Raw genomic sequence first — 15,458 nt, forward strand, 5'->3', positions numbered from 1 at the left:
TCATTGCGCGTAACGGAAACCCTGTAAATTCTAGACACTAACAGGTACCATAGAATTGCACAAAAATCCGTGAGGGACGACGGAGTCCCTGCTCGAAATTCTGTGAAAGAGGTGTACGGAGCCTCGTGCCAGAAGCCCATTAAAAGGCTGTTTACATCATTTTAAACTGCGTGATTGTGAGCGTGAGTGGGAATAAAAATACCAACAGGTATTTCGTTCCATATAACACAGTAGGAGTGTAACAGGTAAACCATCTATGGATGCAAGAGCAAGAACTCCCCACTTGATGACTTTGTGTTTCTGTGTTTGATATGCTGTAAAGCACTTTGAAATGCCTTGCTGCTGAAATGTGCTATACAAATAAAATTTGATTAATTGATTGATTGATTTAAGACGTAAAGAAAATGTCTGTTGTGTTTTGCTGAGCATTTGCCGGTTTAATCTCAGCTGCAGCTGTTTTTATCGAAAGTTCCTGCTCTCTATTGTTTGAGATGTTGCTCTGAGTTTGTTTTTAATAACAGGTAGAAGCTGTGCAGGGGAAAAAAACCCCTCTGAGGTGAATCCAGTTAATGTCAGACGCTGAACTGGGGATATGTTATTGTGTTATAATTATGCTAGGTACTCTGTTAGAAAGAGTGAAGCGTAAACAGTCACGGGAGGGGGTCAGCGCTCATTTTCTTCCAAGCGGAGTAATTACCTTAGAAAGATGGATGCTAATAAGACAGATAAACATCCTCTCTCTCCAGCATGCTTGTCATGCGCCTTCTGCCAATTAGTTCCTCGCTGCATTCATGCTGTGATAACAACCTGACCCGAGTGTCTGGACATGCCGCTTATTTCTCCCAAAATATTTAGTCCATCTCACCCGCCCCCCCTGCCAACACGTCTGTGTCTCTGTGTCTCGGCTACCTGCGGCGCCAGCTCGCCGTTGGTGATGATTTTGGCGATCAGGCTCCACTTCCTGTTGCTGGTGGCATTGTGGATCATCTTCTTCCTCAGCAGCTCGCCCACAGACATGTACTGGAAGCCGTAGCGCTCGGCGATTTTCAGGCTCTGTGTTCCTTTGCCGCTGCCAGGGCCACCTGAGCGCAGAGGGAGAAAGAGAGAGCTGTTGATGTTTTTGGGGAGGTTTGTTGTCGTGTGTGTGGGTGAGAGAAATCAGGCCTGTGTGTGATTAAGTGTGTGTGTTTGTGGAGGAGGAGGAGGAGAACATAAAGAAATCATATTTTCTCACCGAATATCTTTGGATTAATGGTGTCAAAATTTTTTATCAACCTAAAGCAGAATTGCAAACATAAAGTGATTATATTTCAGCAAAATGAACAGTGACAGACCCTTATAAAGGTCATATTTTGAGTAAAACTGCCTGAAGGTTGATGAAGGAAAACAGAAACTTGAGTAAGATAATTTTACACGCTGAGGGAAACCTTGTGGAAATCTGAATGCTCTTTTTTCTGAGAGTTTTGCTTCATTTCCAGGTTTCTGGAAATCTCTGCTAGAGTTTTTCCAGGTTGGTGTGTCAGAAATAAAATAACATTCAGACGATTTAGGTTCCATGGATTGATTTATCCATAATAAAATTATGTTTGCTCTGGTGCATTCTCATGCAGAAGCACTTTTGATTTCCAACACTTTCCAGGATCTTAATGGAGTCAGTTCTGTTTTATCCCAGTTACACCAGCGTGTTAAAGCGGAACTGTTATGAAAGATTAACATTTTGCATGTTTTTATATTTCCATCTCTGCTGTTTCTAACAGCAGCCCAAGTGTTTAAAAAAAAAAGACTCAGCCGTTTTTTTGGCAATCTGGAAAATTGACCTTTTCAAAAAAAAAACATCCAACTAAGTCACATTCAACGGGGAACTTCACTGTTACCTGGCAGCCCCAGTCAAGCTCAGCCTGTTACCTAGCAACCTCAGTGAAACTCCAACATGATTGGTCAGCTGGTTTTACCCTGCATGTGCTGTACAATGGCTGCTGGAAAAAACAAATGTTTTGTTGCTGATTTACCATCCAGAAACCATGTGTTGGCTGTGCAGGAGTCTCTACTAATGCTTTTCAAAGATGTGCAATTGTACTATTGACCCATATAACTTTTAAAAACTAAAATCATCAAAAATTTTGCTTTTATTTTTAACTACTAAACAATGAACTTAGCAAAACTATTTTAATTAAGCAAATAAAATAATCAGTTTCTTCCTTCTTTTTTTGGTAGGAATCTGACTGATCCAAAACTTCAAATGGATTTTCCTTGTTAAATGACAGGTATGCAGTTTGCTTTTTATTTTGGCCTCGATTTAAGAAAACAGAAAAAATATTTTGTTCGTTTAAGAAAACAGAAAAAATATTTTGTTCGTTCTCAGCAATAAAAACAAGCACTAGCTCTTCATTTGAAAACAGTAACTGTATTTAGCCAACTTTTAATACAGAAATTAAAAGCAGATTTATGTGCTTTAGATTATAAAGTCAATGAATAGATGTGGTCCTAGTTACCATGACAACAGAAGGAAACCAGAAAGTTTTTTAAAAACAATCACTTTATGTTGCATCGAACCTTTTCAGTAAGATATTTGTTTAAATTGTAGTTTTGTCCCAATTTATTTAATTTATTTGTGAATTGTGTTTGGATGGGCCGCACAAAAGGAGTGCAGGGGCTACAAATGGCCCCTGGACCATCCTTTGAACGCCCTTGGTCTAAAGAGATTGTGCAAAGATCCCTGATAAAAGATCTTCTCTCTGTAAAAGCAAATATTCAACTGGAACGTAAATTGTGTTCAGATTAAATTTCTATTGTTTTTCTTTTTTCGGTGAGAGTTTTTTAAATAAAAGATGAATTTACTTTGTGTTTTTGCACATTTTTACTAATAAGAGTGGCAGAAAATGTTGATCTGATAATTTTGGGAATTTCACATGAGTCTGGACTGTGAAGGTATTTATTTTTATTTTTCCTCATACGGATTCAGACAAACATGTTTTGTTTATAGTTACTTGGAAAATAAAAGTCTGTTTGAAAGCCACAAAAACCAGTTAATCAATTAATAGCGAGATAAATTAAAACAACTAATTTCCATTTGCATGATTGATTTTTTTTTTCTCTTGTCTCTCTTTCTACCAAAGACTGGATGACAAAAAGCTTCAGTCATTTTTAAAGGACAGTTATGTTTACAGGGACTTTAGTATCTATTTTATTTGTTTTGATTATTTATTTTGGATATTTAAAATGTCCTCCAGTTCCAGTGTTAATGTTCATTAGTACTTAAAGTTTGTTAATCTTTGACATCGTGTTCTTGCATTATTACCATTTCACTAATTGAAAATGGTCTCAAAACAGCAATATTATCATTTATTGCAATAACTTCTGGGACAATTTGTTATCATGCCAGGTGCTTTGTATTTGCATTTTGTAATTCTTCTTCACATCCTAACATCCTCCTCGCAGCCAACAGCTTTCTGCAACACCTGACACACAAAACATTCACCATGATCTTCTGTGGAGGTGACAGCAGCTGCCATGCTGCTTTTCCCTTCAAAACCAGGGCACAGCATGCTCTTAAAGCGACGGACAGGCACTGACTTTGTGCTGCGAGGACAAACACCCATCAGCCACTCCACAGAGAGCCATTCAAATGAAAGACCTCAAGAAGAGACCGAAGTCGTTTTCTTGCTTCTTCTCAACCTTTTATAAACTGTCTTGAAGCTGCGTTTGAGCTCAGATAGGTTCAGGACTTGTTGTGGAAATGATTAACAAGATAAATGAGATTATTTGACAGCTTAAAGCAAGCAAGCCAAGGAAATCAGATTAACACTGAGGAACATGAAGCGAACATGAAGCGAGATCAGCTCTGATGATACAAGAGAGCTCGGATACCAGGAAATGGACTTAGATTCCTATCCAGACCACAAAGTTTTACTTCATCAGCATCTTTGCATTTCTAAATCCTTTAATATGAAAGCACTGAGCATCGTTTGCAAGAGAGGAAATCCTATCTCATTATCGATGGGGGGGACCATGAACAGAGAAATTTCTTAAGATCAATTTTGGTTATAGTGAAATGTCATGTAAAATGTGGATTAAAATTTTTTGATGTGTTAAAGCTGCAAGACCAGAAATGACTAGCAAGTGGTATTGCACATCAAACGTGTTTTTCTCAGTAAACAAACTATTGAAAACCGTAAAAGTCAAACTAATATTGAAATGTTTCGATATTTGGTTTGGTTCAGTGTCACTTTACAAAAACTTAAGGCTTGAAATAAAAACAAGTTTTAATGAGTAACTCCATTTAATAAAATTTCTCATTGATTTGTCCATGTCCTGGATGCCTAAGAACCTATTAGTAGGCAGAAATGCATATCTGGGAAGTATCATAACTTAAACTTAACGCTCAAAGCACCAGGGTTTTTATTGAAAAATATCAGCATGTTTTTTTGTGGTTGTAAAGACTCTCTCTACACTGATGGTAAGAAATAAAGGTATAATTTTCTGTTTTTCTACCTGCTCTTTTTCTCCTCTGCAGCTCCCATACAACGAGCTGTCGGCTAGTTTTAACACTCAGCCACTTCCTCCTATTTCAAACTCTTCTCATTAACATAAGCGTTAAAGGGCTAAATATGATTGAAATATTTGCTACCTTTGACAAAAAATGCTTAAGTCTATCAGAACAATGTAGCCAGTTATGCTAGTTTGGATTTCCAAGGCCAAAGTAATGAAACAACAAACTGCAGTCTGATTTTTATTGTTAATGTGTTTCTTCCTATTGACCAATGAGAGTAAATAAAATTAGTTCCACTTCTTTTGCTTTAACTTTTTACTTATTGGAGAGTGTTTTTTGTGCTGCCTAGCCAAAGCTAGCTCCTCATTTCAGAGGCTCTAACGGAGCCTGTGCTGTTAGCAGCGCTGTTGTTGCTCCTCCTACACTTTGGACTGAACCATGGCTTTAAAAATGGCGGGGGGATCTAAAAATGTATTATTTGTTTTCTTTGATGAATGGCGGATTTATTTTGTTCTTTGTTTCTTTCGCCTTTTCATATTGATATTGTTTAAATTCAAATATTTCTTTTATGATTTCTTTGTGGAGACAATTGTAGACTTTTCCAATATTTTTTCCGACTTCTCCGGGTTTTCCGCCTATGACCGTTTGTGACGCAACACACACTCGCACACACGCATTTTCTGCGTCTCATCTGACGTAAAACACACTCTAAATGCTGGCGTTTTGGCAGCGCTCCTTTACCGATGACGAGGATGACTTTGGGTCGCGGCCTGGACGGGTCGAACACCTCGTACTCCTCGATGAGCTCGGCCGTCTCTGACAGGTCCGAGTCGCTCTCGATGGAGAACTGGCTGATGGGAGGGAGGCGGTCATACCGTCTGTAGGGGAAGTTGGGGCTTTCGGGCAAAACTGTGGCACAAAGACAACAACAAGATTATATAAATTTAGATTTCTGAAACAAAGTTATATTTATACATCGATAAAAGACTATTCCTGAAACGTCTCGGTCGTTTTATTAATTGATGAGTTGTCTTTACCGTAAATTAGAGAGAACAACATGTTAGCTACATATGCTAACAGAGCTACTTCAGTACGGTTGCTAATCGTTCTGTGTAGCATATCTGTATGTTTTAACAGTTTACTGCATTCATAAATCAATGTAATCGGTAGTCGACCTACAACAAAGTAAATGGGCAAATTTATCAGAAGACTAGATTATGACTGCCAGAGGGAGCAGACAGAGACATCACTGTAAAAAAAGTATTTAAAAATAAATACAGTAAAATCTGTATTTATATGATAAAATTCTGGCATCCACAGCTGCCAGTGTTTTACCGTAAATTAGATATGTTTTTTTTTGTTTTGTTTATACAGTGTGGAAGTTTACTGCTTGCTAGTGCCATATATTTATAGTGAACATTGTTCACAACCAGTATTTACACTAACAGTGAAAATTGTCTGAATGGCCAATCAAGTAAAACTTGCATGACAAAACAAAACAAAATAATTCAGTTCCTGGTGATTAAAGTATCGATTATATATCTGTCACAACATTAATCCTATTAATAAATTTACAAATTACTGATACAATCTGCTACCTTCTACTTTTATGTTCTACTATACAATAATATGACTAACGTTAGAACTTTTGTAAATTTTTCCACATTATAACCACAATCCTCAACACATTTTAATGAGATTTTTAGTGACACAACACAAATAATCTGCCAGTGGAACTAGTACTTTTTCATCAATATTATAAATAATTGACTTATAACAAACTTTTATATTTTGCTGAAAAGTTATTTGTAAGTTAGTACTCTAGAAATATGACAAAACTATGATATTTGTAGAAAGTAACATTAAACCAAACATTCTTGGTAAGATTTTGTGTTTTTGCAGTGGCATAAATCAGTTGGGAGGCAGGAATGAAATCAAGACATCAGAGCAGATTTTCCTTTTGACAGGGTTTTGAAACATGGCAGATATGAGCTTCAGCCACAAGCTCCAATTATCAACAACGCTCATCAGCCGGCCGCTCAGCTCAGCAAAACACTGCCGCTTTCAGGCTTTCTTCAACACACTTTCTTGAAATCGTAAACCTGCCGGTCACTGCTTTTTTTATTTGTACGATCTCTACCTCTCTGTGAAGTTTTGTGGCACAACCAGAATAACTGCAGGTATTTGTTTTTCCCTTGCTCAGACACACACAGGATGTTGCAGATCTTTGTTTTCAAAGCAGCCAAAACCCCGTACTTCAGAAAATAAGAGAGGAAGCTTTGAAGTTTAAATAAAAACACAAGCATGCCGATTTTGACTGTGTAACTGAATTTGATTTTGCCTTGCAAATTTCGACCAGGTTTTGCATAAACGGGGCTTTTCCGCAATGCATCCACCTGCACAGGGTTGTAACTGTAATTGATAACCGCTGAAAAGACAGCAAAGATTACTGATTAACTGCACAAGTTTATCTCCAGTGAAGAGAGTTCATTCATGTTGGTAATTAAATGCACACTGGACACACAGGAATCTTATCTGGAAAAAAAGAACAAACAAACAAAAAAAAAACATCAATTTTGCAGCGAGAGCTCAGGTGTCTCACTTTTGGCACTTTTCAGAGAGTGAGAGTGGGTGACGCACATGGATACACATCACATTAGAGCCAGCGGAAGAGACCTCTTATTCTCCTTCCTGTACTTCAAAGGAAAACACAAGAGCCTAAACAGAGGATCTGCGAATGAACTCCTCAAGGTGCTCTGCAAATGTCAGCACCCTTCACTGTTAAAACACGGAGCAGAATGGGATGCTTTTAGCTTTCTTCAAAAGAAAAACATTTTATTTCTTTTACATACATTTTATGACAATTTTTCGCTATTAAATTATATATAAGCTGTAAAAAATGTTACTTCTTTTGTCAGAACTATAAAGCATTCATGTCCCTTGTATTTAATTACATTTTTTCATATTAGAATAATAAATGTTAATGTTATTTATAAGAGACCTAACAGTAGCACATAAATGTGAAGTGGAAAAAATAATGATGCATGACTGTCCTTGCTGCATCACATTGAGTTTTTATTTTTTTTTTTACAAATAAAAAATTGAGAAGCGTGGTATTCATCTTACTTTATGATGATAAACTTAAATAAAATCCAGTTCAGCCTACAGTATGGATTAATGTTTTATCACAATATTTTGTGGTATTATTGACGATAAGAACTATTTATTACTTTTTTTAAATGTAAGTGTATGTCTGCATGACACAGCATTTTTAGCAGTATTTGTTTATTAAGAACAAATACTGTTCTTAATAAACATTCCCGTTTCTGATGTTTTCTTTAGGACACAAGTCACATAAAGAAGTGTGATTTATATCACCAAACTGCACACAGTAACTGGAGTTTGGGTTGTTTGTTTTTATTGATCTGTACAGCACTTTCAGCTGCTTTTAGTATGAAGGGTGCTTTATAAATAAAATTGATTGATTTAATCATATTTTCAAGTTTGACATTTATTAATGTCCTTTATTACACAAACAGTGGAGAAAAATATTAAAAACAATCCTGACCTGGACAGCTTTAGAAGTTTTTAAACATTAATTGGGATTTATTGTGACAAGAATGAATGAAAATCTTCCCATGATAAGAAATTGATCATGATAAATGATAAACAACAAATGCCCACCCAAAGTTCAACCTTTTTTCCATTAGTAATCTAATTAGTAATCAGAGTGTCAGTATAAATCATCAGGGCTGACTTGTACAAATCTAGGGTCACAAAAAGGGCAGCTAGCATCTCTGCAGACCCCACACATCCTGGACACAAACTGTTTAGACTTTTTTTTATCTTCAGATCGGCGATACAGAGTATTATTTACAAAAAGCAGAAACAGTTTCTTCCTCCAGATTGTCTCTCTGATGAGCACCTTACAGTCAGATACTCTGCTGAGACATGAAAAGCATTTTTGCACTGTCACATCAAACCTTTTTTTAATGGCTGCAACTATATTTACATAAGGTTCCCAATTTCTACAAAAGAGCTACAATTAAATGGTTAAAATCAAAGAGTATGCATGTGTTAAAATGCCGTAGTCAAACATAATGAAGAATCTACAGTAAGACTTAAACATTGAAGTTCACGTGACCTCTCCAGCTCTCCCTTCAGTCTGAGCTTCAGAATACAAACACTAAGGAATAATTAGACCTAATGAAATGAAAACTGATTAAACTAGAGTAACAATAACTAACTATATGAAATAAACATAACTAGAAACACTATGAGGAGCTAACAAGACTGACCTAATCAAAGAGGAACAAAACCCAAAGTGTCAAACAGATATGAAGAACTCGTTGAGGCATTTCAGCAAAGTTTTTACTCATTGTGGTAGAATATGAATGCATATACTACACAAACTTAACACAAGATCTTACCAGTATTGTGGTCTAGTTTCTGCTGCAAATTTCTTAATACACTTGAAATGAGACAAAACTAATTTACAAGCTATATATAGGAGCTGGTTTCAAGTAAATGTAATACAATAATACATTTTCACATGCTGTTGGTTAAATAATCTGTAAGTAGAACTTGTACTTTTTCTAATCAATATTAAAGAATTATTGACTTAAAACAAGCTCCTATATGTTGCTCAAAAGTTACATGCAAGTTAGTTTTGTCTTATTTTAAGTTAACTAAAATATTTGCACTAGAAAGTAAAACAAAAATACTTGGTAAGATTTTGTGTTGGTAATCATACTAATAACTATAATTACCAGCTTCTTGGTAATTATACAGTTTCTATGACTGTATAATTAGGCGCTATTTTGTGTTGTTGTATCACATAATCAACAAAATACAGTTTGTGACCAAATACACTGTAACAAATGGCTGTAAACACTACATCATGGTAATACGGTAAGGTGGCTGGGTTTTGAACTGAAATGCATATGGAACGTATAAGGGATGTGATTGGATCATGTGCACAGCTGTCCTGTAAAGTTTAAATGTACAGGTGCATTGTGGGATATTTACTGGCCGGAGGCGAACGTTCACGGGTTAGAGAGCGGGGCCAACAAGGACTTTGACCGGGTAACTACTTTTTCATCATTTTTATTGCAGTTTTGTGTTTGCTAGTGGACAAAAATATATTTTATGTGGTTCTAATTTAGGCATTTGCCTAGTTTTGTGGATAAATTCACATTAAACGGCCTTGAACTGCTCAGTTTAAACTGCTAATAAAAAAATCTACTCTACAAAACACAAAATCTTATCAAGTATTTTGGTCTAGTTTCTAGTCAGTTTGTAATTATTTGGTTTTAATGGTATATAACTTATTTGTTGGTTCTTTAGCAAACTGAATAGACATATGGATACCACAACATGTTTTTATTCATAAATGTCTGAGAAGTACTGAGTTAGTATTTAATACATTTGATTAAATTGAGATAAGAGGCAGGATCGAATAAGTGTTTGTTTCTTCCTACTCCTTTTCAAAAGGAAAAGTAGGTGGAAAACTAATTATTTTGTTTTTGGCTTTCTTTGTTTTTAAAAACCAGTTTGAAATAAATATATATTTCTTCATATTTCATCACTCTTTTGTGATGGTGTACCACATAATCAGTGAAACACTGATAATACAGTTTGTGATAAAACATTTCCCTACTTTTATGGACAAGTACTTCACATTTAACGACCTTGAACTCGTGTCTTTCTGCAGCCTCACCGTTTCTGAAGAGGGACCGGCGCGACTGGCCGCCGTTGAGCGGAGGAAGGGACTTCCTCTCCTGGCCCACAAAAGTGTCCCACCGCACCTTTTCGGTGCCGCCGAGCTCCCGGACCTTCTTCAGACAGCCTTCCAAGTAGTCTATGGGGTCATCGGGCCGGTAGTACATCAAACCAGTCAGCAGACTCTGTGGGGAGCGGAGAGGATGAGGTGTAGTTAGAGAAGAGAGTCGTTGTTGTTCTGTGGGAGTAAAGTGGAGCTGAGCAACTAATGAGATCTAAAGTTCAAAACCTGCCTGCTGTCTGGTCTCCAGCTGGGGAACCAATCATCTCATTTTGTCCATGACCCTGTCTGGCAAAACAGGGCAGCACTGCAAAAACACAAAATCTTACCAAGTATTTTTGGTCTAGTTTTTAGTGCAAATATCTTATTACATTTGAAATAAGGGAAAACTAAATTATAAGTAACTTTTCAGCAACACACAGGATCTTTAGAGTTAATAATTCCTTCACTTTGATGAAAAAGCACTATTATTTCATTTATAACCAGAATCTAGTACATTTACTCAATTCATTTACCTGAGTAACATTTTGGAAAAAGAATACTTTTAGGAATATTTTTACTCCTAAAAGTAAAAATAAGTATTCCTAATACTCTTATTTTACTCAAATAAGAGTATTTCTACTCTCATTTGAGTAACATTTCTGGATTTTCTACCTACTGAATGAAGAGCAAACATATTTTAACCAAACATTTAACAGACACACAGCTGCAGTTTTTGTTAAAGTTTCAAAAGTTTTTTTATTGAAAGAAACTGATTTGGAAACATTTTATTTTGCATGATTTTGTTATTTTTTGTTACTTATATGAATTATTGTCACCTTCATCCTTAAAATACAAAAATGTCCACTTAACTTTATGTTTTGGTCCGTCTGATGATGTGATTTTTAAATATTAAATGATTGATAATTTAAAAGTTACTCAGTAATTGAGTAAACGTTTTACCAAATACTTTTTTAGTCTTTCTTGAGTAATTTCTTGGACGGCTGCTTTTTGCTTTTACTTGAGTACAAATATGTTGAAGTATCTCATACTTGAGTACAGTTTTTGCTTACAAAATTGCTTACAAAATTGGAAAAATGTCTTGTCAAAAATGAAATATTCTGGCAGTGGAACTAATATTTTTTAACCATTATTAAGGAATTATTTTCCTAAAAGAAGCTAGTATATTGTGCTGAAAAGTTACTTATAAGTTAGTTTCTGTCTCATTTCAAGTCTACTAAGATATTTCCACAAGAAACTAGACCAAAAATGCTTGTTAAGATTTTGTCCTTTCGCTGTGAGGACCCTGATGACCTTTTCTTTCTATTGCTGCCATTAAAAAAGGAAAAACCTCTGCCCTAACTGTTCCAAAACAACACTTTCCTCAGGGACTTCCTTCTTGATTTCCACCCTTCCTCCACCTCTAATACATCATGAAAAGCCTCCAGAAGTTTCACTTACTTTCTGGTCAGACAGATGACGAAAACAGCATCAGAGCCTCAGTTGCTGTTTGAACGCACCAAAATAGTAGCTATGATGATGTGCCTCTTTGCTGCTTAACGTAATTTAAGCTGACTGCAAACAAGCAGCAGTGATTGCACTGATTGCTTGCATACATTTGCTACACAACACAGTGGGGATTGACTGTAATTAAGTGGAGGAGATAATTTACTGTCCTCTGAGCAGAAGTAATCTTATATCAATAATCCTGCAAACTCAGAACGTAATTATGTGAGAAGTAAGAGAAACGTGAGAAGATTGCCACTTATATTGTTTAAATATGCGTGCATTCTTGCAGAAACAGTCATTATTTTCACATTTATCTGCTAAACATCTGCAATAACTTAAAATGCATTATATACTTGTTAAACTGCAGTTTTTAAAACGGCTTCTGGATCATTAAACCAGCATGATGCGCTTGTTTTTAAGCTTTCAGCTGTAATATTTTCTGCTTCACTGGTAAAAGATGACACATAAGACCCTCTCCAGCGCACATTGCAACGCTTCAGATTGAAATGATGTAGTAAACATCATGTCAGCTCCATCTCTCACCTCAAACAGCTGAGGTATCTCCCTCCGTGCCAGATACTCCTTGGCATCGTTGGTATTCATCTCCAGCTGGATTTCCTCTTTATTTTTGAATGAGAAACTTATCGGAGGCGGATTTTTCCCACCTGTTTTCCCTCTGATTTATCTTTGGTTAATGAGCGAGTTCGTGACAGATCTCCTTTCAGCGCATTTTCCCCGCTCCTGTCCTTGCGGACTTCTCAAGTGGATTCCTGCAGGTGATGCCACCGCGCCGCCCTGCTCCTCCTCCTCTTCCTCCGCCTGCTCCTTCTCAGTGGTGCGGATGCGTGGATCGGTTGGACTCTTTTTCTCGCCTCCCGCAGCGCTTCGCTTGCAGCGCGCTGCTCCGGTTTGGACAGCCTGTGCTCTGCTGACAGCGGCTTGCGGGTTCTGTATGCAGAAGAGCGCACGCCACGCCTCCTGGTGGCGTTTGCGGTCAGAACTGAAACTTCATGTTTACGCACAGCGCATCCACACGAAAGAGGATGAGGGCCACTGAAGACACCCTCTGCCCTTAAACTCAGAATTACGACTTTTTTTCTCAGAATCATGCAAATTGTTTATGCATTAGGCAAATCTATACAACGGCATATTAAGGTCATTGTACATAGAGGAAAAAAATAGTACATTTCAGCCAAAAAGGGCATTCATGAGCTACAAAAGTCGAAAATTTGCTTGAAAAATCTAAGAAAATTTCATTTTTTCTAGCAAAGTTTTGACTTTTGGAGCTCGTTTTTATTTTTTCGAACATTTCTAAGATTAAATCTAATTTTAAAAAATAATTTTATTGGCCCTAAACTCGAATTCTGTTTTTTCCCTCAGAATTGTGACTTTTTCCTTCAAAATTCAGACTTTTTATTAAAATCTGAAATGTTTGAATATGCACCATCACATTTTAAAACTCAAATCTACCTAAGAAAATTGGGACAAGCTTATAAAGTGCATATTTATAAATGATGTCGAAAGACATGGACTTACAACTTATTAATTTAAGACGAGCGTACAGAGTAAATTTCCTCCTAAGAAAAAGGTTTTTGTTTAGAAAATTTCTGAGATTAATCTAAAATTTTCTGATTTTTTTCTAACACATTTTTGACTTTTCAAAATCAGAAATTTCAAATTTTTCTTCAGAAACTTTCTGGTATTGTCTCGGCATTTGAGTGTTTTGATTATCTGGTTTTTGTTCAGGGGTCCATTGGCAAACTGTAATCTGGTTTCTGCTTTTTTACTGTCTTCTTCCTCTCTGAGTGGCATTTAAGGCCAAGTTGATAGAAGGCTCCTTTCAAAATGTGCCTGGGTTAAATTCATATTTACAAAATAAATATGAGTAGCCTATTCATAAAAAGTAACTGTGTAGTTTGGTATATTATTATGTTGATGCAGTTTACTTACTTCTGTGTAAATATTATAAGCTAAGTAACATTTATTTGCGTGGTGCGTGCTGTGGTGGTGCAGGAGGTTAGCACGCCCCACGCTTGGAGACTTTAGTCCTCGACGCGGACGTCGCGGGTTCGACTCCCGGTCCCGACGACCTTTACCGCATGTCTTCCCCCCTCTCCTCACCCTCCTTCCTGTCCGCGCACTGTCGAAAAAATATGAGCCACTAGCGCCGCAAAAACTCTTCAGAGAAAAAAATGGAAAAATTATAATTTATTTGCATTTCACCAGTAATATGAACTTCAAAATAATCAATCAATCATTTCTTTGATCTTGATTATTTTAAAATCTGTACCATCACTTTATTGGGTTTAAACATTAATGTTCACTTTGTACGGCTCCAAAGTATTTCAGAGGTTTGTTTTATATATTTAGGCTTTGTTGGTCTGTCCCACTTTTCAATCTCTTCCCTGCTTTTCTGATTAAAAATTCTATAAAAGTTTAAGACAGTAGCTTGAGTTGCACTTCACAGATTTCATTATTATATAATGAGCTGTGAGTTGGGGAAGTGAGGGAAACAGCAGGTCAAAAAGCAGCAGCAGCAGCAGCAGTAGGGATTAGAGTAGCTTTCAGTTCTCTAAAATCACACACCCTGCTGTTTGACAGAGCTGAGTTTTATGCTGCCTGCTTATCAAGCTGACTCTATGCTGGACGTGCATGAAGACATTTTGTACAGTTCCTCCTTTCAGAGCAAGCAGATATTTAAATACTTACGCTTAGCTTTTTACCAATTTGCAGGAGAGGATATTTGAATCCAAAGATGTGCAAATCAGTAACTAATAAGGAGGTAGCAATTATCTCAAAATATAACAACAAAACCAGTCAAAGAAACAATAGCATGAAGCCAATCTTTTTCTTCTGTTCAGTTTGAATGTTGAACTAATCATAAAATGATGTTTATCTCTCATTTTTCTGATAGATGGCATGTAAATAAAGCAGACAACATTAAAATCTGAAGACGGATAGAGCAGAAATAAATGAACAGATGAACATCTTTAATCTCTTGCAGATGAGACATATTAAATCCATTAATATGTCATCTTGATTGACCTTGATTACTGTCTTTGAAGGTGTTCCTCTCATCGTTTAATTACATGTACTTCAATTATCTTCTATATGTTCACCAGAATAAATATCCATATTTTCTGAATTATTATTTTGTTGTGTTGTAGCATAAGACACAAAACGACTTAAAAGAAAAGTATTATTAATAATAGTATGACTTTTACTTTATTTATATGAATAAAGTAAAAGTTCTTTTGAGGCTCTAAATGCATCTGGACCTTTGGGCAATGCAGCTCAAACAAAGCCATTCTTGTGTATTTTTTATTTAACCAGGAAAAACTTTTTGAATTTAAAGCCTCTTTTGAGTGACCCAGCCAAGACATCAAAAATATAATTTTTTTTAATAATTAGAAAGTAGATTCCAGCTGGTGTGGTGAGCTAATACTCCAAATATGATAACAACAACAATAATAACAATAATATTAGATAAAAGAAATCTAAGCCGAATCAAGTGTGTATTAGATATTAAGCAGAATTGGGACCTTTTTCTACTCTTAGCAGTAGTATAGGCTACTTTTCATTATTCCTAAGCCTCAGTGCTTTTTAAATAAAGCTGAACTTTACCTGATTTGATGGAACTCAATTAAAACAATGTTGTCTCTCGTGAACTTTTATTTTGAAAAGTCTCGTACAGGAAGT

General features: G+C 36.2%; 1 protein-coding gene across 1 annotated transcript in view; it reads right to left on the minus strand.

Moving 5' to 3' along the window:
* Nucleotides 1-12,709, minus strand: part of ak5 (adenylate kinase 5) — a 103,083-nt gene extending 90,374 nt beyond the window's left edge. Inside the window, exons 1-4 of the mRNA XM_032564968.1 lie at nt 12,303-12,709; nt 10,209-10,395; nt 5,231-5,398; nt 910-1,082 (exon numbers count right to left, since the gene is read on the minus strand). Of these exons, the coding sequence (XP_032420859.1) occupies nt 910-1,082; nt 5,231-5,398; nt 10,209-10,395; nt 12,303-12,362 (588 nt within the window). The 5' untranslated portion in view covers nt 12,363-12,709. The remainder of the gene's footprint in view (nt 1-909; nt 1,083-5,230; nt 5,399-10,208; nt 10,396-12,302) is intronic.
* Between the last annotated feature and the right edge of the window lie 2,749 nt (nt 12,710-15,458).

The sequence above is a fragment of the Xiphophorus hellerii genome, chromosome 6, assembly GCF_003331165.1.
Source record: "Xiphophorus hellerii strain 12219 chromosome 6, Xiphophorus_hellerii-4.1, whole genome shotgun sequence".
Taxonomy (NCBI): domain Eukaryota; kingdom Metazoa; phylum Chordata; class Actinopteri; order Cyprinodontiformes; family Poeciliidae; genus Xiphophorus; species Xiphophorus hellerii.